The sequence below is a fragment of the Chenopodium album genome, chromosome 6 (genome assembly GCF_948465745.1).
Source record: "Chenopodium album chromosome 6, dcCheAlbu1.1, whole genome shotgun sequence".
NCBI lineage: Eukaryota > Viridiplantae > Streptophyta > Magnoliopsida > Caryophyllales > Amaranthaceae > Chenopodium > Chenopodium album.
The window spans coordinates 813,300-835,860 of record NC_137839.1 but is presented as its reverse complement, the minus strand read 5'-3'; the positions used below and the strand labels follow the sequence as shown (position 1 = coordinate 835,860).

The 22,561-nt window shown below is 34.5% G+C and overlaps 1 protein-coding gene across 1 annotated transcript; it reads left to right on the top strand.

Annotated features, from left to right (window-relative positions):
* The first annotated feature begins 1,189 nt into the window (after window positions 1–1,189).
* Window positions 1,190–11,713, top strand: LOC145635497 (plasma membrane ATPase 4-like). The gene is made up of 16 exons (XM_081686785.1): window positions 1,190–1,346; window positions 6,989–7,108; window positions 7,197–7,433; window positions 7,568–8,329; window positions 8,439–8,561; window positions 8,665–8,769; window positions 8,853–8,997; window positions 9,103–9,267; window positions 9,367–9,605; window positions 9,705–9,737; window positions 9,832–9,913; window positions 10,011–10,171; window positions 10,276–10,449; window positions 10,556–10,738; window positions 10,843–11,027; window positions 11,135–11,713. The coding sequence occupies exons 1-16, from the start codon at window positions 1,296–1,298 to the stop codon at window positions 11,229–11,231; spliced, it is 2,862 nt and encodes a 953-aa protein (XP_081542911.1). The 5' UTR covers window positions 1,190–1,295; the 3' UTR covers window positions 11,232–11,713.
* The last annotated feature ends 10,848 nt before the right edge of the window (window positions 11,714–22,561 follow it).

The window sequence follows — 22,561 nt, the reverse complement described above, 5'->3', positions numbered from 1 at the left end:
ACTGAACTGAACTGCATGAAATAATAAGTAAATGTGAACATACCCTAAGTAGTTATAATGGTTTCATTTATACATAGAAAAATTATACTTATTATTATTATTTTTTTTATAAAAAAATGATTAATAAAGCAACATATTATAAAAGATGAAAAGGAAATATTAATAATGTTTTTTTATTAAAGAAAATATTAATAATTACTTTATATTTAATGTTAATAACAATGCTGCTTAATGTGTAATTTTATCATAATTTCACACACGTATATCTATTTCAAATAATTCACAAATGTATATCATTTTCTGAAAGATATTTTATCTTTATAAAACCCTAAGAGTTGTATATATCTTAAACGGTTAATTAATTAAAAACATTAACTCGATCTCAAAACTCATTCAATTGGCTAAACTAATGAACTAAAGAGTAATTACTTTTTTTTTGTTTATTATTTTTTCGTATAACTTTTAGTGCTGTGTGATTTACTATTTTTTATTGGTCAGATTGAAACTTCCTCTGTTCGTTAATTAAAAGTACATACTTGGTTAAAATATCCACACTGATACTCAAAATCAAATGGCTGAAATCTTTCCTACTTTACTATTTCTCTAACACTTTACTTAGGGCTTGTTCACATTTACTGAGCTGAACTAGACGTCTGGACTGAACTGAACTAAACTGATTGGAGTTGAACTGAACTGAACTGAGTTGAAATGAAATTAAGTAAATGTGAACATACCCTTAATCGTTAATATTTCCTATGACTCTATGAGCACGAAATAAATAAAATAAATAACACGGTAGACAATAAGCTCCATATTATATTTGGTCTCACCTATTTTCTCCACAACGATCGGTGCGCGCACAGCCGCAGACAAGAGAGGGGGCGGAGGAAGTAGTACCTATAAAATGACCATTACTAAGAATGTGATTGATTAAAAACAACATTAAAAAAAAAAAGCAATTAATCTCTTTTACGGTATAAAAAGGATACCAACATACACACAAAAATAGTCTTCCCCTCACTCACTCTCTTCAATCACAATTCACAAATTAACAAAATTTCTTTTTCACCCATACAAAATAATAAACCCCCCCCCCCCCCCCCCCCAAAAAAAAAAAAAAAAAAAAAAATACATTAAAGGGCCAACTTCATTGAATGGCTAACCCACTTTAATTTTTTTCCTCTATATAATCACTCTTTTCCCCTCTTTTTTTCTCAGAGTTTCTCTCTCTTTTTTTCTCTCTCCTCTTTCTCTCTCTACTTTCTCTCTCCTCTTAAGCACTAGCAGCAGCAGCCATGGCGAAGGCCTTTAATCTCGAAGACATTAAAAATGAGGCTGTTGATCTGGTAATTCTTCACTCATTCCAATTCAATTTCATTCAATTCAACCCTTTTTCATTTATTCTTGGTTAATTGATTTGATGATATTCGTGATTTTTTTTCTTTTTAATAATTAGATTAGTCGTTTAGGGATACTATATCAATCCTCCAGTCCCGATGAATAATAAGACAATTCATCGGGACGGGATTAATAATAAGACAAAAGAACACAATGAAATTGTTCGAACCCAGTTCGAAATCCTCGAAACTGGATTTCGAACTGGGTTTGATTTATATGTTCACTTTAGAGATCTAATTTCAAATCCCATTTTTTTTTTATCCGCTATTGGGTATTGAAAATTTTATTCGAATCAATTGAATACTAAATTCCAATTGGTCACTGTCAAAGTATCAAGTTAGTGGTTAAATTGAAAAAAATGAAATGCAAAAAATAAAATAAATTAAATGTATTTTTGGAAAAATAAAGTCAAATTAGGGGAAGCATTTTTCGCAGAAATAAGTCAAAAATCAACTGATTGACGGTATTTTTTGAGGAATTTGTTTGAAAAGATAATTATTTTATTTATTTATTTTTAATTTTCTGACCTATTTTTCTGCAAAAAGATGTACTCAGTCCATCAAAAGATTCTTCCTATTTTACCTGCTGCCGTTGGTCCCATATTTTTTTCTTAATTTTTATTTGATTTAATTATCATTTTTGTTAATTATACTTTTAATTGTCATTTTGTAATTTTTATTATTATTTTAGTCGGCAAAAAATGACCGTTGAAATTATTGTTTTTCTCACCTCCCTCAGATCTCTACTTCCACTAGTTGTGATTAAAATTAAGTTCACACAAATAATTTCATGATTTTTTTTTTAATTTTTAATTTTTAATTTTTGAACCAAGATCTTGACTTTATGAGATTATTGTTAGTCGAACATGATTTAGAAATTAATTTGATTGATTTTGATTTGAGATCTTGTTTAAATAGGTAGATTTGATTTTCCCATTAATTTGCCTTATTTTTTTTTACTGTCTACTTAAGATTTGTTACCTTTTGACCATTTATGCATGTATGAGAAGTTAAGGTGTGGAAAATTGAAATTCTAGCCTTACTTTTTGCATTTCTGTTACTAGTGTCACATATACTATTTCGGTCCTGTTTCTGTACTAGTTAACTCGCTCGTAAATAACTAAGGATATGACTTGATTTTACTAAAACACAATACAGAATGTAAATTATCTGTCGCGATGATTTTAATGAAAACACATTTTCCAAACATTGAAAATATGGGTATGTATAATTTGACTATTAATATAAGTTGGGAAATAGTAGTAAAGTTATATTCTTATTCTCATGTATTATTGAGATTTTATGACTCATACAAAACAATTATATTTTGTTTCTATAGAGTATTTAATATGATTAGATAATTGGTAAAATAAAGTTTTATGTGATGGAAATAAAACATGGGAAAAAAGTGTCATGCCACTCAATTTTTTGATACCTTTTGGCTATTTGTGTGTGAACTTTTCCATGTAACCAACGATGGCAAAAAAAGTCATGTACCCATATTTCTCTCTTCATTATGTCCAAGATCTACTCCACTAAGGCACTAACCTCTTAAATATTTTTCACGTGAATTGCTTTTTACTTTTTTAATTTTTAACCGTATCTTATCTTACGGGTGTAAAAATAATAACAAGTCATACGACATTTACTATAATCAATCAGCTATGTGAAACACGATAAACAAATTAACACTTTAGTAACATACAACAGCTAAAGCAATCAATTAGTTATATGAGGGATGACTCAAGTGGTTAGAGCTAAAAATTAGTCCTGTGAAACGACGATAGATAAATCATCCATGGTTACAACTAGAGCTGTCAAAAGCTGACCCGACCCGAAATACCGACCCTAACCCGACCCTAACCCTAACCCGTCTGAACCCGAAAAAAATGGTGACCCAAACCCGACCTAACCCGACCTGAAACCAACCCTAGACCCGAGTTGACCCGAGTATTTGAGACCCGAACCCGACTATGAACCGACCTAGAGAGGACCCGACCCGAATGTGACCCGTAAATTATTGACCTGAACCGAACCCGACTCGAACCCGAGAATGACCCAAACCCGATTTAACCCGTCAAAACCCGAATTCAACCCGACCTGTTACTAACCCGACCCGAGTTCAACCTGACCCGTTCCTAACCCGACTCGATTTTAAACCCGACCCGAAATAAACCCGACTTGTTATTGACCCGACCCAAATTCAACCCGACTTGTTATTGACCCGACCCGAATTTAAACTCGACCTATTACTAACCCGAATTTTAGGATTTAGGAATTTTTAGGATAAAAAGAGTACTCCGTATTGACTATTGAGTTTCAGGCTTTTTTTCAATTTATTAACATGGATTCCAATTATAAAACAAAAGTGGCCTTTCTCATCTTACTTGACTTATCTCTTACATAATCCTCGTCAAAGAAAAACTGAACTGGATAGCAGCAAAAAAAAATAAAAAAATAAAAAAATTAAACAAAAAAATAAAAAAATACACGGGACCCAGACAATAGCAAGTCTTTCTCATCTTACTTGACTTATCTTTTTTTTTTTATTATTATTTTTTTTAAGGGAATTCAAATTTTTGACTTGAACCACACCCGAGACCGACTTGGAAATGACCCGACGTGATTATAACCTGCAAATTATTGACTTGCCAATTTGAACTCGAGAATGACCAGATAAGTTTAAATGACCCAACTTGATTGTAACCCGCAAATTATTAACTAAACCCGACTTGAACCCAAGAATGACCCGACTTGAAAATGACTCGATTATAACCCGCAAGTTTTTGACTTGAACCGAACCCGACCCGAACCCGAGAATGACCCGACTTGATTATGACCCGCAAATTATTGACTTGAACCGACCCCGACTCAAACCCGATAATGACCCGACCTGATTATAACCCGAAAATAATTTACTTGAACCGAACCCGACTCGAACCCGAACATGACCCTAACTCATTTAAACCCGTAAAAACCCGAATTTAACCCGACTTGTTTTTCACCCGACCCGAATGTAACCCGACCTTTTATTGACCCGACCTAAACCCGACCCGAACCCGAAAAGATGTATGACCCGACGTGACCCGACTCAAGCATGACCCAACCCAAACCCGACCCACATAGGTCTTGACATTAACCCATATTGACCCGACCCGAGATGACCCGACCCACACAAACCCGACTCAAACCCGACCCATTTACCCGAATTGACAGCTCTAGTTACAACCGTGCCGTGAGTCGGGTTTGTTAAAAAATGAATTAATATCACCCTTGAGTATAAAGTCCTGGTTTGTTTGGTTGAAATGGAAGTTTTAATTGATTGATCCACTTTAATAGGGGAAAGCACGGAGATCAAACGGGCATATATTGGGGAAGTCAAAAAAAGGGTGTTATTCTTTAATTACTGACATTTTGTTAAAGTTTCCTTTGTCACGGGGTTACCAAACAACTAGTTATAGTTTAGGTTTACTTTTTAATCAAACTTATCTAAAATTAATGTCTTGGATTTAGCAACTTCATCCTCCGTATTAATCACCGTACTAGATTCTTGCAATTTGACCAGTGGATGTTTAGTTTAATTATTTTATGCTCGTATTTTCTCTGTTTTTTTTTAGTTATATCACATTCAAAGTTTTAATGTCTTTCACGATTGAGGTTTTATTATACTTTCTCGTATTGTTTAAAATAATTCGATACCCACAAGCAAAGAATTTCTTTTACAAAGGCAAATCGAATACTTTGATTACTCATTAATTCAGTTTTTATACTATTATAATAGGCACAACTTATTAGACCCCAAACAATTATTTGTTTAGAATTAAATAAATTAAATGCCTAGTTGGGTATCAAATAATTCAATAACAACTCATATTCCTAACAAGTTGGGGTGTGACGTTTTATTTAGGTACTCATATTCTCATATCCCTTTTAACTACGTTTGTTAATTTATTGCTTTTTTACTTTTTTTTCAATCAAATGGGTATTTAAAATAAAATATCTATTAGCAAAAATAGGCTTATGAAAGAAAACAATTTTGGTGATGTTAGGTCCATTTATTATTTTTTGTTTAAAATGTTAATATTTTTAGTGGAAAAATCTTGGTGAATAAATAAATATCTTGGTCTATTGGAGAGGTAGAGAGCCAATTTCGGTAAAATTTGGCTCTTTCCAAGCTTTTGATCATGTTCTCTCATTTGGTAGATTAGATTGAAAGGTGTATTGGTTGAGGTGACATCCTTTTATTGTCATAATAAATTGTTAGTCTCAACTTTGTCCCGATAATTCTAACATAAAACAGTAGTATATGCGATTATTAATTTCAAAGGTAAATAAATACTCTCGGCCACATGCTGTTATCATCGGCTAGGGTCACGACACTTTATGACATGTTTGGATTTGTATGCTCTATATCTATAGATTAATCAAGTTTCACTGTTATTCGAAACGGTTTCGACTTAATGAATTGAATTTATACTTAAATAAATGGAAGCTTCTTTGTTGTTGTTATTGTTGATTGATTGATTTATATTTTTGCAACTAACAAAGTAAAGTACAAAAACTAAAATAAGTTTGCCTGAAATAGATGCAAAGTACCTTCCGTAGTACTAAAAAAAAACCTTAATAAAAAAGGAGAAAGAGTAAAAAGAATTTACTCGTTTTACGCCACTGATTCAGCTGTACTGACAAAACTCTAACTGAATAACTGAGGTTAATTTTGGGGTCCACTTTACTTAATTTCTACATTGGGAATATGAATTATTGGTCAAATTTTTGTTTAATTTTATTATTGGGAATATAAATGTCAAAATTTAAGGAGCGTGTGAAACACGCGTTTGTTAAAGCGAGTGAAACAGCCAGCCTAAAATTTCTCTCCCAAAAAAAAAAATTTAATTACTCAACTTTTTGTCTGTCATTCACGTTACTCCAGACTGTTTTGTTGGTTCTCCGTACCAACGGCTTTTTTGGGTCTTCGTTTCTTACCGAGTTGACTCAGTTTGTATTTTTATTTTAATTTTTTGGTTTTAAATATAAAATAATTTAAATGGAGTAATGTATACTGTATACAGATATTTTCTGATTCTATTTCCTATTATCTTTATTTTTTAAAAAATATTTTGATTCCCCTTCAAAAAACAAGACTTAACTTATCACTATATTAAATTTATTTGGAAATATAAATATTACTATTATTTAATAATATTATTATTTAAAGATGAACAACATAATTAAAAGTAAAATTTTAAAGAAAATAAATTGATTGAAATTAGGAATTAAAAAATTTGATTAGTCTATTTTTATGAATTTGATCAAATTTAGAAGTCTCTATTTCCCTCCCAAAAACAATGCCTTGGTACATTGATCATGGAAGGATAAGTGTTTTCTTGTTCAAGGACCAGATAAAGTAACTGTATTGATACATTGGGGTACAGAACTTGACATTTAATTTGTAGTGTTTGTTTATACTTTAGTCACTTACTAATGGGAGCATGAAATTCTGTGGCAACCATCCATATACTTAACTAAAGCAGCCTTTTTTTGGCAATCTTATAAAAAATGCTTGAAGCTTAATTTTTACATTTTTGTTACAGGAAAACATTCCTATTGAGGAAGTGTTTGAGCAGCTGAAATGTTCAAGGGAAGGTTTGACCACCCAAGAAGGAGCCGACAGGATCGAAATCTTTGGACAAAACAAATTAGAAGAAAAGAAGGTTATATACTGTGGCTTTAGCTGCTAATGATCACTCAATGTACTTGCTGCTGAATATGCATTTTTAACATTATTATCTTGTCATGCAGGAAAGCAAATTCCTCAAGTTTCTTGGGTTTATGTGGAACCCCTTGTCATGGGTTATGGAGGCTGCTGCTATCATGGCCATAGCACTTGCAAACGGAGATGGAAAGCCACCAGATTGGCAAGATTTCGTTGGTATTATTTGTTTGTTGGTCATTAACTCTACTATCTCTTTCATTGAAGAGAACAACGCCGGAAATGCTGCTGCTGCCCTCATGGCTAATCTCGCTCCAAAGTGTAAGGTATGATTTGAGAGGATGAGTTCAATACAGTTTTTGTCTGATTGAGGCCATGTACTTTAGTAGGAAAGGCCATGTACTTTTTCCATAACCTTAGTGATGCACCATATCTTACCTTTTCTCTTTGGTGTGTGTAGCTTCTTAGAGATGGTCGATGGTCTGAGTCAGACGCTGCATTGTTGGTACCAGGAGACATCATCAGCATTAAATTGGGTGACATTGTCCCTGCTGATGCACGTCTTCTTGAAGGTGATCCTTTAAAGATTGACCAGTCTGCCCTAACAGGAGAATCACTTCCAGTAACCAAGAATCCCGGAGATGAAGTTTTCTCTGGTTCAACCTGTAAACAAGGTGAGATTGAAGCTGTTGTGATTGCCACTGGTGTCCACACTTTCTTTGGAAAGGCTGCCCATCTTGTCGACAGCACCAACCAAGTTGGTCATTTCCAGAAGGTTCTTACCTCCATTGGAAACTTCTGTATTATCTCCATTGCTGTCGGTATGGCAATTGAGATCATCGTGATGTACCCTATTCAACACCGTAGATACAGGAGTGGAATCAACAATCTTTTGGTTCTTTTGATCGGAGGTATCCCAATTGCCATGCCTACAGTGTTGTCAGTGACTATGGCTATTGGGTCCCACAGGCTGTCTCAACAAGGAGCTATTACAAAGAGAATGACTGCCATTGAGGAAATGGCTGGTATGGATGTGCTCTGCAGTGACAAGACTGGTACCTTGACTCTCAACAAGTTGAGTGTTGACAAGAACTTGATTGAGGTATTTTGCAAGGGTGTTGACAAGGAGCATGTTCTCCTTCTTGCCGCAAGGGCCTCACGTGTTGAGAACCAAGATGCTATTGACACTTGTATGGTTGGAATGCTTGCTGACCCCAAAGAGGTATTGTGTTATTACTGTCTTGGGGATTTGCATATTTAGGAAAGCAGGTATATATTGTGTAAATGGTTCAATGTTTCAGTTGGCTAATATATTGTATAATGGTATATAGGCTAGAGCTGGAATTAGGGAGGTTCACTTTCTTCCATTCAACCCTGTGGACAAAAGGACTGCTTTGACTTACATCGATGGCAACGGAAACTGGCATAGAGTCAGTAAAGGTGCACCTGAGCAGGTAATTTATATTTACTTTCTTTGAAATTTGCAGTGTGCCATTTTGGAATTTTATTTTAGCTTACAAAACTGACATTTGTTTTTCTTCTCTTTTCATCACACAGATTATTGACTTGTGCAATTGCAAGGAGGATGTTAGAAAGAAAGTCCATGCCGTTATTGAGAAGTTTGCTGAACGTGGTCTTCGTTCATTGGGTGTCGCAAGACAGGTTTGAAGATGAATGATAAACATGTACATGGTTTCTGGTTATTTAGCCTTAGGCACGCTTATAACTTTAATCTAAATTTGCAGGAAGTGCCCGAAAAGAACAAGGATGCTCCAGGAGCACCATGGCAATTTGTTGGTTTGTTGCCACTCTTTGATCCTCCAAGGCACGACAGTGCTGAAACTATCCGCAAGGCCCTCAACCTTGGTGTGAATGTTAAGATGATCACTGGTAAGGAAATCATCTCTTAACAATTCTTGAATTGTGTCATCTCTTTTAGCACACTATCTGTAATCATTAGGAGGTTGCTGATCTTCTTTTGGTCCAACATTACAGGTGACCAACTTGCCATTGGTAAGGAAACTGGTAGAAGACTTGGAATGGGAACAAACATGTACCCATCTTCAGCTTTGCTTGGCAATGACAAAGATTCATCCATTGCCAGCCTTCCTATCGATGAGTTGATTGAGAAAGCTGATGGATTTGCCGGAGTTTTCCCAGGTGAGACATATCTTCATCTAAAATGTTGTTAAAGGGGATTGCAGACTTGCAGTAACCTCATCTTCTAAACTTAGCATTGTTACTTTATCTGTTGTGCAGAGCACAAATATGAAATTGTTAAGAAGTTGCAAGAGAAGAAGCACATTGTTGGTATGACTGGAGATGGAGTCAATGATGCCCCTGCTTTGAAGAAGGCAGATATTGGTATTGCTGTTGATGATGCTACTGATGCCGCAAGAAGTGCTTCTGACATTGTTCTCACTGAGCCTGGTCTCAGTGTTATCATCAGTGCTGTGTTGACCAGTAGGGCTATCTTCCAGAGGATGAAGAACTACACTGTGGGTTTTGTTTACTTATTTTTTTTATTCTCCTTTCTCATTATTTTACCGAATTTTTTGTCTTACCTTCCATTTCTATTATTATTCTCATTGATGCAGATCTATGCAGTCTCCATCACCATCCGTATTGTGGTATGTAAAAGTCTTACAATTTTTCTGAATTTTTTGATTCATCATTAATCCATTTTCTGATTAACCGTCTAATTTATTCTTTTTAATTCTGTAGCTTGGCTTTATGCTTATTGCTTTGATCTGGAAATTCGACTTCTCACCCTTCATGGTTCTGATTATTGCCATCTTGAATGATGGTAAGAATTTCTTAAGTTGATCGTTTATATTTAGGCTTCTCTATCTAAGTTATACGAAAGAACACATAAACTAAAAATCATCTTTTTCTTCTTTAAGGAACAATCATGACTATTTCAAAGGATCGAGTCAAGCCATCTCCAGTTCCTGACAGCTGGAAGCTCAAGGAAATCTTCGCCACTGGAATTGTTCTCGGAGGTTACCTAGCTTTGATGACTGTCATTTTCTTCTGGTTGATGTCAGACACAGACTTCTTTACAGTACGTAACCATACAATTTTAATCCTTAATAAGTTCATCTTTTTGTCAAATTAAAACTACTTTTATTACTCATAATATCCACTGACTGTTTCTTCATCATGTAGGAAAAATTCGGAGTAAGATCCATTAGAGGTAACCGTGAGGAAATGATGGCTGCTCTATATCTCCAAGTGAGTATAGTAAGTCAGGCCCTCATTTTCGTGACCAGGTCTCGCAGCTGGTCCTTTGTTGAGCGACCTGGTATGCTGTTGATGGTAGCTTTCGCGATTGCTCAGCTGGTAAGAACTATGTTGTGAATCATCCTTTTCCTTTGTAAAGCAAAGAACATTGTAAAGAAAAGTTGTCTAAATGTTGTGATTTATGATTTTTTTTTTCCTCGGTCAGGTGGCTACTCTTATTGCTGTATATCCTACCTGGAACTTTGCCGAGATCAAGGGATGTGGATGGGGATGGGCTGGTGTAGTCTGGCTATTCAACATAGTTTTCTACTTCCCACTTGACGTACTCAAGTTTGCCATCCGTTACATCTTGAGTGGAAAGGCATGGCTCAACTTGTTCGAGAGCAAGGTGTGTGATCTCTCATTGACTCCCGTCTATTACTTTTTGTTAGTACCTAAAAACTATGAAACATAATTATATAAAGGAGTAACAAATGATTTTGTTGCACACAGACTGCATTCACCAGCAAGAAGGATTATGGAAAAGAAGAGAGAGAAGCTCAATGGGCCCTTGCTCAGAGAACTCTACACGGGCTTCAAGCACCCGAATCTTCTGCTCCTCTCTTCCAAGACAAGAACAGCTACAGGGAACTCTCTGAGATCGCTGAGCAAGCCAAAAGACGCGCTGAAGTTGCAAGGTATGTTGTCAACGAAAACACTAGTACACTACTTACTGTCCCCTGTTGCCTTATATCCATACTTTGGAGTTTATATAAATGACCTTTTTCTTCTTGTATGAATGTAGGCTTCGTGAGTTGCACACACTCAAAGGACACGTTGAGTCCGTGGTGAAGCTAAAGGGTCTTGACATTGACACCATCCAACAGAATTACACCGTTTGATGAGCCCGAGCAAGCGGGAGTACAAGAGTTGAAGACCCCCCTCCATAAGGAGGTGTGTAGTTAAAGACGAAGATGTTTGCTAATTCAGTGATAATGAAGGGCAGGAAGTAGAGCGAAAAGGCCCGAAGTAGTGCAGAAAAAATTAAGGAGAACATATAATTTTTATGACATAAAAGTGTCTCCTAAAAACAGCCGAAAATTTTCCCCTGCACTTTGCATTAAGGTGCTGAGAGAAAGCTCTTCCCATTTGTTAACAAGAGTGTTGTGGATAGGATTGTGTTTGTGTTTTTCTTTTACTCCTTTTGTGGCAGGAAGCTACCTTTGTTGTTACATAAAATTTCAAACCATCTTCCTTATTTTGACCGCCTTTTTTGTTGTGTTTTTTATACTTATCTCCTTGTAATAATGCATTAGATTCAACCATATTTTGGTGGCTTGAATTCTCTTACTTTGAGTATAAATTATACAACATTTTTGTTTCTCCTATTGTAATATGAAAACTGATTGTGATGCTACTTTGGAGGTTTAAGGTAATTGAACAAATTTCATTTACATTTACACAGAGGTTACACGGGTTAATAAGCACACGACTAATGACAGATCGAAACCTCTTGCTGATTTTGCAGCCTGATCGTTCCATCATCGCCTTAAAAATTATGTGAGCTTTTTGAGTTAGATTTGAGCATTACCATTAACCATAAATCCATAATCATCTTGTATATTCTGAAGAGAAATAATAAGTCTATCCGAGCATATATGCAATTGAAATGCAAGTACATGAAGACTTAAAATGGAACCAACATGAAAACAAAATAAGCCTCTTCTTTTGTTGGCATGACACAAACCAATACGCAATACCCCTCATAGCATAGGGAACAATTTGTCATATAGTACTTCAATATTTGATGCGTGTATATTTGACTATTTGGTATCGTTTAGGCCAAAATCTAGTTCAATATATCAAATTGCGTCCTTAAAGTTTAATTTTAGATGGCATGACATAATCTTACTACCGAAATAGCTAAATTTGAACAAAGTCCGAGATAATAACCAATACCTATGGAAAAAACATCTAATAAACGTAATTGTACCCTCTTATCATGTACATCAACTCACTTAATCTTCAAGGGATAATGGGATATGTAGACGTTAGAATTTCAAGCAATTAATAGGCAAAGGTAGGTTCCATCACAACCTTAATTGAGGCAAATCAACAATTAAGTGGAGTACATAACATAGAAAGAGAGAATCATAATACTATATATCATCAAAACACTAAGCCGTTAGAAAAATGATTTAAGAATAAGCATAGGTTACACCACTCTAAGCTAGTAAGCTTAATTAGGCATAATGACAATAATATAGCTAAATAAAGGAAGAAATAAAGCAAGAGAAAAAAAAAAAAAAAAAAAACTTGGTGTTACCAAATTTATGAAACCTAGCTTGATTGCTTTCACCATCGTTGTCATATTGTATACTTGTATGTGGACGTTGTAATCTTCATAATTTGACGGTTTTAGTCCCGTTTCACCTCATAAGTAGTACTAAAACGCACTTCATAACTAGCTTATTTGTTGGAAGGTTTTCTTCCCCATCCTAGAGATTTCTCTAGTTTTAAAAGCTCAACAAATGGTAGACATATATATATGCTAAGAAAAACAAATCGATTTATTCGTATATATGAGACATAATATGCTTGTGAAATATTCCAAATCATAAAGATCACATCATTGAAGGATTAAAGCTATGCTCCTCCAATACTTTCATCCATTTATCAAATGATTTAGCATGTAATATGCTTGGTATATTTTAGATGCGATGTGACTAGTCTAGTACACTTTATTGGTCAATTTTTGTACGGAGTACCTAATATTACTTGCCAATAGTAATTTGATTTTTTTAAAAAAAAAAATAAATAAATAAAAAAAGTTGTATAACTTGTATATGTATTTACATATGTTGTCATTATAATAATTCTTTTGAAAATTCCTACATTTCATTGAGGTTTTTACGTTTTGTACATCACATTGTTTTAAAATTTATGCCAATTATTTTGATGTATAATTGTATATTCATATATAAGTAATTTTATTAGTGTAAAAATTTATATGATTTTCAATGACTTAAATGATTTTTTTTCTAAAATCTGTGAAATTAGGTGAAGGATTTGTATAAGCTTTTATTTACCGCTGCAAGCTTTTTAAGTTTTTCACACTTTTATCTAGAGCTGTCAGTTCGGATAAACGGGTCGGGTTTGGGTCGGTAAGAGTGAGTCGGGTCAACTCGGGTTGGGTCAAATCAGATTAATTCCATAACCTATGTGGGTTGGGTTTGGGTTAGGTCATGCTTGAGTCAGGTCACGTCGGGTCATACTTCTTATTGGGTTTAAGTCGGGTTTAGGCCGGGTTAATAACAGGTCGGGTTACATTCGGGTCGGGTGAACAATAGGTTGGGTTAAAACGGGTTTGGATAATTCCTAGGTTCGAGTCGGGTTCGGTTCAAGTCAATAATTTGCAGGTTAAAATCAGGTCGGGTCATTCTCGGGTTTAAGTCGGGTTCGGTTCAAGTCAATAATTTGCGGATTATAATCAGGTCGGGTCATTTCAAGTCGGGTTCGGTTCAAGTCAATAATTTGCGGGTTATAATCAGGTTGGGTCATTTCCAAGTCGGGTCATTCTCAGATTCAAGTCGGGTTTTGTTCAAGTCAATAATTTGCAGGTTACAATCAGGTCAGGTCATATTCGGGTTCAACTAACTATAAATAGATAATTATCATTTTTATCAAACTAATTATTTCCTTTGACTATAATATACGTAGTATATGAAAATATACTAGGAAACTATAGTTTATAATTTAGGAAGATAATTATCTCCTTTGACCATACAACAAATATATACTATATTTAACTCTTAAATTTAAGAATGATGTTCCTTTCTTTTGCTGGCCTGCACCGACTTGGTCTCCTAAGACAAAATGCTTTGATCAACAATAATAAGGTGGTCTAAATTGCATTTAAGGTGATTTGAAATCGGGCTAGGAACAATTTGGGTTGAATTTAGGTCGGGTCAATAACAAGTCGTGTTAATTTCGAGTCAGGTTAGTAACAGATCGGGTTGAATTTTTGGGTTAGGTAAGTAATAGGTATGATAAAATTCGGGTCAGGTCAATAACAAGTCGAGTTGAATTTGGGTCAGGTCAATAACAAGTCAGGTTGATTTCGGGTCGATTTTGTAACAGGTTAGATTAAATTCGGGTCGGGTTGAATTCAGGTCAGGTTAGTAACAAGTCGGGTTAAATTCGGGTTTGGACGGGTTAAACACAGGTTTGGATCAATTTCGGTTCAAGTCGGGTTCGGTGCAAGTTAATTAAATTGGCCGCTGTAAACCGATAAATCGGTGCAAGTTGTAAACCGGTAAATTGGCCGTTTAAAAGCAAATTGAATGGTTCCACACACACAATTGGACTCCCGGAGAGTATTAGGGACCATGGTAAAAATTTCGTCAATTTTTAATTCAAGGCGAAAAAAAATAAAAAATTCCAAAATTAAAGGCTAATATCCACGCTTTTTGAGAAATTTTGGAGGTTTCGGGACCCGGTGTCGAAAAGTATTGAAATTCTATAGGATACATCTCGGGGTCATATAATGTTGTTTGGAACCATATATGTTGTCATAAATGTTGGTAGTAGGCTTGAGTTATGAAATCCGTGCAAGTTGTAAACCGATAATTAAATTGGTCGTTTAAAGGCAAATTGGATGGTTCCACCAACCCAATTGGACTCCCGAAGGATATTAGGGACCATAGTAAACATTTTGGCAATTTTTATTTCCAGACGAAAAAAAGTAAAAAAAATCCAAAATTGAAGACTAATATCCACGCTTTTTGAGAAATTTTAGAGGTTTCAGAGTCTGGTGTCAAAAAGTCTTGAAATTTTAGGGGTTACATCTCGGGGTCGTATAATGCTGTTTGGAACCATATATGATAATGATTTGTTGTCATAAATGTTCAGATAGGCTTGAGTTAATGAAATTGGTGCAAGTTGTAAACTGATAAATTGGTCGTTTAAAGGCAAATTCGATGGTTCCACCCACCCTATGGGACTCCCGGACGGTATTAGGGACCATGGTAAACATTTCGGCAATTTTTATTTCCGGGCAAAAAACACGTTAAAATTTTCAAAATTGAAGGCCAATATCCACGTTTTTTGATAAATTTTGAGGTTTCGGGCCTAGTGTAGAAAAGTTTTGAAATTATAGGGGATACAACTCAGGGTCATTTAACGCTGTTTGGGACCATATATGATCATTATTTGTTGTCATAAATGTTCGTGGTAGCCTTGAGTTAATGAAATCCGTGCAAGTTGTAAACTGATAATTAAATTAGTCGTTTAAAGACAAATTGGATGGTTCCACCAACCCAATTGGACTCCCGGGGGGTATTAGGGACCATGGTAAACATTTTGGCAATTTTTATTTCCGGACGAAAAAAAGTAAAAAAAATCCAAAATTGAAGACTAATATCCACGCTTTTTGAGAAATTTTAATTAGAGGTTTCAGGGTCTGGTGTCAAAAAGTCTTGAAATTTTAGAGGTTACATCTCGGGGTCATATAATGTTGTTTGGAACCATATATGATAATTATTTGTTGTCATAAATGTTCGTGGTAGGCTTGAGTTAATGAAATCGGTGCAAGTTGTAAACTGTTAAATTGGTCGTTTAAAGGCAAATTCGATGGTTCCACCCACCCAATGGGACTCCCGGGCGATATTAGGGACCATGGTAAACATTTCGACAATTTTTATTTCCGAGCAAAAAAAAGTCAAAATTTTCAAAAATGAAGGCTAATATCCACTCTTTTTAAGAAATTTTGGAGGTTTCGGGGCCTGGTGTCGAAAATTTTGAAATTATAGGGGATACAACTCAGGGTCATTTAATGTCGTTTGGAAGTATATATGATCTTTATTTGTTATCATAAATGTTCGTGGTAGACTTGAGTTAATGAAATCAATACAAGTTATAAACCGGTAAATAGCATTTTAAAGGCAAATTGGATGGTTCCACCCACCCAATTGGACTCCCGAAGAGTATTAGGTACCATGGTAAACATTTCAGCAATTTTTATTTTCTGACGAAAAAAGTCAAAAATTTCCAAAATTAAAGGCTAATGTCCACGTTTTTTGAATTTTTTTTGGAGATTTCGGGGTCTGATGTCGCAAAGTCTTGAGAATTTAGGGAATGCATCCGGGGTATAATACCGTTTGGAACCATATATGATCATTATATGTCGTCATAGATGTTAGTGGTAGACTTGAGTTAATGAAATCGGTGCAAGTTGTAGACCGGTAATTGGCTGTTTAAAGGTAAATTGGATGATTCCACCCACCCAATTGGACACCCTAAGGGTATTAGGGACCATGGCAAACATTTCGGCAATTTTTTTTTCCGGGCAAAAAAGTCAAAAAATTCCTAAATTAAAGACTAATATCAACGTTTTTTGAGATATTTCGAAGGTTTCGGGGCCAAGTGTCAAAAAAAAAAAAAGAGATTTTATTAGATACATCTCGGGGTCATATAATGTCGTTTGAAACATAAATGAACATTATATGTTGTCATAAATGTTCGTAGTAGGCTTGAATTAATGAAATAAGTGCAAGTTGTAAACCGGTAAATTGGTCGTTTAAAAGTAAATTGGATGGTTCCACCCACCAAATTGGACTACCGGATGGTATTAGGAAGAACCATGGTAAACATTTCGGCAATTTTTATTTTCGGGCAAAAAAGTCAAAAAAATTCCAAAATTGAAATCCAATTTACACGCTTTTTAAGAAATTTAGGAGGTTTCGGGGCCCGCTATCGAAAAGTTTTGAAATTCTAGGGAATACATCTCGGGTCATATAATGTCGTTTGGAACCGTATATGATCATTATTTGTTGTCATAAATGTTCATGGTAGGCTTGAATTAATGAAATCGGTGTAAGTTGTAAATCGGTAAATTGGTCGTTTAAAGGCAAATTGGATGGTTTTCACCCACCCAATTAGACTCCCGGAGGGTATTTGGGACCATGGTAAAAATTTCGGCAATTTTTGTATCCGGGCGAAAAAAAGTAAAAAATTTCCAAAATTGAAGGCTAATATCCACGGTTTTTGAGAAATGTCGAATGTTTCGGGGCCCGGTGTTGAAAACATTGAGATTTTAAGGGATACATCTCGGGGTCATATAATGCCGTTTGGATCCATATATGATCATTATATGTTTTCATAAATGTTCGTGGTAAGCTTGAGTTAATGAAATCGGTGCAAGTTGTAAACCGGTAAATTGGTCGTTTAAAGACAAACTGGATGGTTCCACCTAGCCAATCGGACTCCCGGAGGGTATTAGGGACCATGGTAAAAATTTCGGCAATTTTTATTTCCGGGTGAAAAAAGTAAAAAAAATTCAAAATTGAAGGCTAATATCCACGTTTTTTGAGAAATTTTGGAGGTTTCGGGTAGAGTTGTCAATTCGGGTAAACGGGTCGGGTTTGGGTCAGTAAGAGTGGGTCGGGTCAACTCGGGTCGGGTCAATTCGGATAAATTCCATAACCTATGTGGGTCGGGTTTGGGTTGGATCATGCTTGAGTCGGGTCACGTCGTGTCATATTTCTTATCGGATTTGGGTCTGTAGGGAATAATTTCAAGCTTTAAATCCCACTAGCTTGAACCCCACTGTGATCATACACTAAAGTACGGTGGCGTCCAAAAGGGAAGAAGATAGAGCAAAAGAGTCGCCAACAAGTTTTTAAGGAACTTGTAAACCGTTCACGAGGTGAAGGTTACACCCCTTAACGATCCAAGAGATCGTCAACTCCATAAGGTCATGAACCAAATAAGGGTTCGGGGATGAAGGTACAAATCCAACCTAAAAGAGATTGAACCTGCCCTAATAATAGGCCTCTACTTTATTCTGATCGTATTCATGTGCGCTTTCTGACTAACATGCAATCATTAGGATTAACCCTAAACTTGTTTAATCTATGTTGGTTGAATATAATGCACAAATAAATCTATTATTGGCGATCACTTAAAATATAATCAAATTAACCCTAAACAAGATTATTAATATCTTATTAAGCGTGATTACAAGTACCAATTCCCTTTAAACATGCAATAAAAGGCGATCAAGCAATAACGATAGATGTCAAGCAACACAATAAATAATCAATATCATGAATAATAATTATAATAATAATAATATCATCATAACAATTATAATCATAATAATAATAATCATAATCATGTTCATGTTAATATAAAAATAGCAAGATCCTAGGCATGATACTAACAAGATTAATAACAAACCCTAGCATGTCACTAAGCAATAAAAATCAAATCTTTAGCGCTAACATGATACTAACATGAATAAATATTAGGAAGAGAATAAAAGACATCATAGCAATCATATTTAATATTAAAATTACCCTAGACATGATACTAGGAATCATAATAACAATCTAAACATGATATCTACATCATAATAACAATAAATCAATTAAAGTACTTACTTTGATGCCTCGTACCTCTTTCTAATAACAAAATACACACGTTAGTAACTTCAAGGAAAAATAATAATCAAAGCAATTAAATTAAATAATTGAAAGAGAGATTTGGGATCAAACCCTCAGAAATTAAAACCTTTCACGTCTAGGGCGAAGGCAACTTCGAATATGGCTAGGTGTTTCTAGATCTTGCGAATGCGGAATTTTGTATGAAAACAAAGTAAGAAAGAATTGAATGAAAGAATGCTAAAGAATTAATGATTGTTGATGAAAGCTTGCGAATGAATAGAATTGGTGAATGATAGATGTAGATGATGAATGATTGTAGGTGAATGAAAACGGAATTTTTGATACGATATTTATAGAGAAAATCAGCCAAAAAAGATAATTTAACAAAACAGAGTCTGACGCACGCAAAACAAGGTTGGCGCCAACCCTGGCTAGCTGGCGCCAGGCACCAGTGGCTAGCGCCTGGCGCCAAGGCCTGGGGTTGGACGCCAGGCTTAATTCTAACGCGTTTTCGAAAATCCGATAAGTTTACCGTACTGGAGGATAAAATAATATAATTTCTTCGAAAATGCTATTTGATTTTAATTAAAACTCTGAAAAGTCAACAAAGTCAACTTATCAATGCTAATTGAATTAGGAATGAAAAGAACCTTCTAGAAGAATCTAGAAGACCAAAACCATTCCTAATTGCATTAGGAATGATAAATCATATTAGGCCCTCCCCTAGATCATTGGGCCGCACATAAAGCTCAAACCGGGCCCAGTTTAGTAAATTGGCCATAACTTCCTCAATATTCATCGGAATGGGGCCTATAATATATCGTTGGAAAGGTCTTTGCAATCCCCATCCAACTACACTACTATTGGACCCATATCATGGACCAACCAAACTGGATTGGCTGTTTTCTTAAAATAAAGTTTTCAAAAACAGAGAGAAGAGAAAAGAAATTAAAACTTTCCGCACCACTAGACCTTTCCACACTTTCGTTTCATTCGATTATGATTCGACATGAAAGGTACTCATCACTGGATTTGGTTTTGGGGAGACACAAATGGGTGTCTACAGGGTCGGGTTTTGGTCGTGTTAATAACAGGTCGGGTTACATTCGGGTCAGGTGAACAATAGGTCGGGTTTAACTCGGGTTTTCACATGTTAAAATAAGTTAGGGTAATTCTCAAGTTCAAGTCGGGTTCGGTTCAAGTCATTAATTTGCGGGTTAGAATCAAGTCGGGTCATTCTCGGGTTTGAGTCGGGTTTGGTTCAAGTCAATAATTTGCAGGTTATAATCAGGTCGGGTAATTTTCAAGTCAGGTCATTCTCTAGTTGAATTCAGGTTGGGTTAGGAACGGGGTCGGGTTGAATGCAGGTCATCAGGTTAGTAACAAGTTGGGTTAAATTCGGGTTTGGGTCAATTTCGGTTCAAGTCCGGTTCGGTTCAAGTTGGGTTTGGTTCAAGTCAATAATTTACGGGTTACATTCGGGTCGGGTCATCTCCAGGTTAGTTCATGTTCGGGTTCGGGTCTCACATACTCGGGTCTACTTGGGTCTAGGGTTGGTTTTAGGTCGGGTCGGGTCAGGTTTGGGTCACCATTTTTTCGGGTTCAGATGGGTCGTCGGTTAATAATCGAGTTTAAGTCGGTATTTCGGGTCGGGTCAACTTTTGACAGCTCTACTTTTATCTAAGAGTTGCAATAGTTGCTAAAATTAACATTATTATGTATATGTATATATATATATATATATATATATATATATATATACATAAAGAAAAAAAATGTCAAACAAATATATTACACAGTTCGATATCATAAACGTATTTGCATAACTATGAGCATCCTACCTTTCACCCTTTAAAATACTAATTGCATCACTATTTAATTGGTAAACTAGTTTGAGGCCCGGGCGATGCCCCGGGTTATTTTTTTATATAAAAAACTATAGTAAATTGTTTTTTAAAAAAAACTTTAATAAATCAAAGTGAAATCTATTGGTGGTTTTATAATTTAAAAAAAAAAAATCATTTTTTTAAAATTTTTATTAGACACTATCAAAATTCATTATGAAATATGTAGTAACCTAACTTTTATACTTCATATTAGTCTGTTTTATTTGTTAAAGGAATTTTTATCGACCATTATAAATTTCTTCAAAGTATGGATGAGCAAACGAAAGAATGGGATTAAAAAATAAGAATTTATGAGCATTAATTTTTTGTGAGAAAAAAATTAATGATCAATTTTAATATGACATGAATCACATGAGTACATGACCCACATCATTTATCAATTCATGACACGTGGCAAGAATGATGACACGTGGCATGATTACATTTCTTGCCTTGGGTTTTAATATATATATAGATATAGATTATAATTTTAAAAAATTGATATTGTTACAAAATTGATTAATAATTATGGATGATGTTGAGGGGAAAAGGATTCATATAATCTTGCTAGCTTCATACGTACTTTAACAAATTAAAATGTATAAAAATCTCAACACTAGTTACCCAACTATGGCACAAGAGCAACAACTTGACATTTTTGCATAAATAATTCATAATTAATTACTCTATACAATTTAATATGAACCTATATGGTCTATGGATCTTAGAAAATGTCTAATCAAGAATGTGTCGTAATTTTTGAAAGATTCATATGAATATTCTGCCATAAATTATAAATTTTCAAAAATGGTTCCCGGCAATTAGAGGTTGCAACTTAATAATAATTCAATACATCATCTACTGTTTCTTACTCTGTAATATTTACAACAGTTAGTTTAACTTTAACACTCTTTACAAAGCAAAGTACTAATTTGACTACATTATATACTAGTATATGATAACCAAATGTTATTGTGTACTATCTTGTTGGATTACTCTCAGTATATATTATCAAATGTTATATAGTATATTTTTTTTATTATTTATATTTATGCGCAACTGCATTTATTAAGGTTAATTATAGGTTAGAAAATAGTAACATGTATTTATCAAATGTATAAGTCAAATAGTTGCAAGTATTTAGGCTAACCAGTTAGACTTACATGCAAATTTTAAGCATTAATGATATAGTATAAAAAAAAACATTTTGCTGGACAATAAGATTAAACTTTTTGTTAAAATGATCCTTTAACAATTAACATTAGTAAACTCAATTAAAATATATGTAACAACATTTTTTTTTTTTTTTTTTGAATACCTAATAACGACAATTTTAATTTGATATGTTGATGTTAAGCTAGTTCAAATTGTAATATTCTTAACATAATGCATATAACGCATCCCCAATAAATGGGAGGACCAAATCTAAGATTTTAATAAAAAAAATATAATAAACTTGATAATATATAGTTCCTACAAGCTACAAAGACACTGCCAATTTACCCATTATTATATGAATTTGCTCATTTATTATTAAGCCTATTTTGTAAGTCAATATTCTCAAAAACAAAGAAATTTATGACACTTGTACATGTCCCTATTAGGTTACCACATACCACCCTTTTTTTAGCACTTGGACGAATGTTTGTTTTTTGTCTTATTTTGTGTTTCGTCTTTTTTTTCCTTTTTCGAAAAGCTTTGTAGTAGAACCAAGAGTCATGAAAAGAAAAGGAGATGGAGAAAGGGGCAACTCCGCAAGTTGTGCATGTCTTATACGAACTTCAATATTTTTCTTTAAAAAAAAAGAGTTATTATTTTCTCCAAAATCTTCAAACAAGCTAAGTTTTGCAACACAAACATTTTTTTATTCGAAAATTAATTTTTTTCGAAAAAGAAACATCT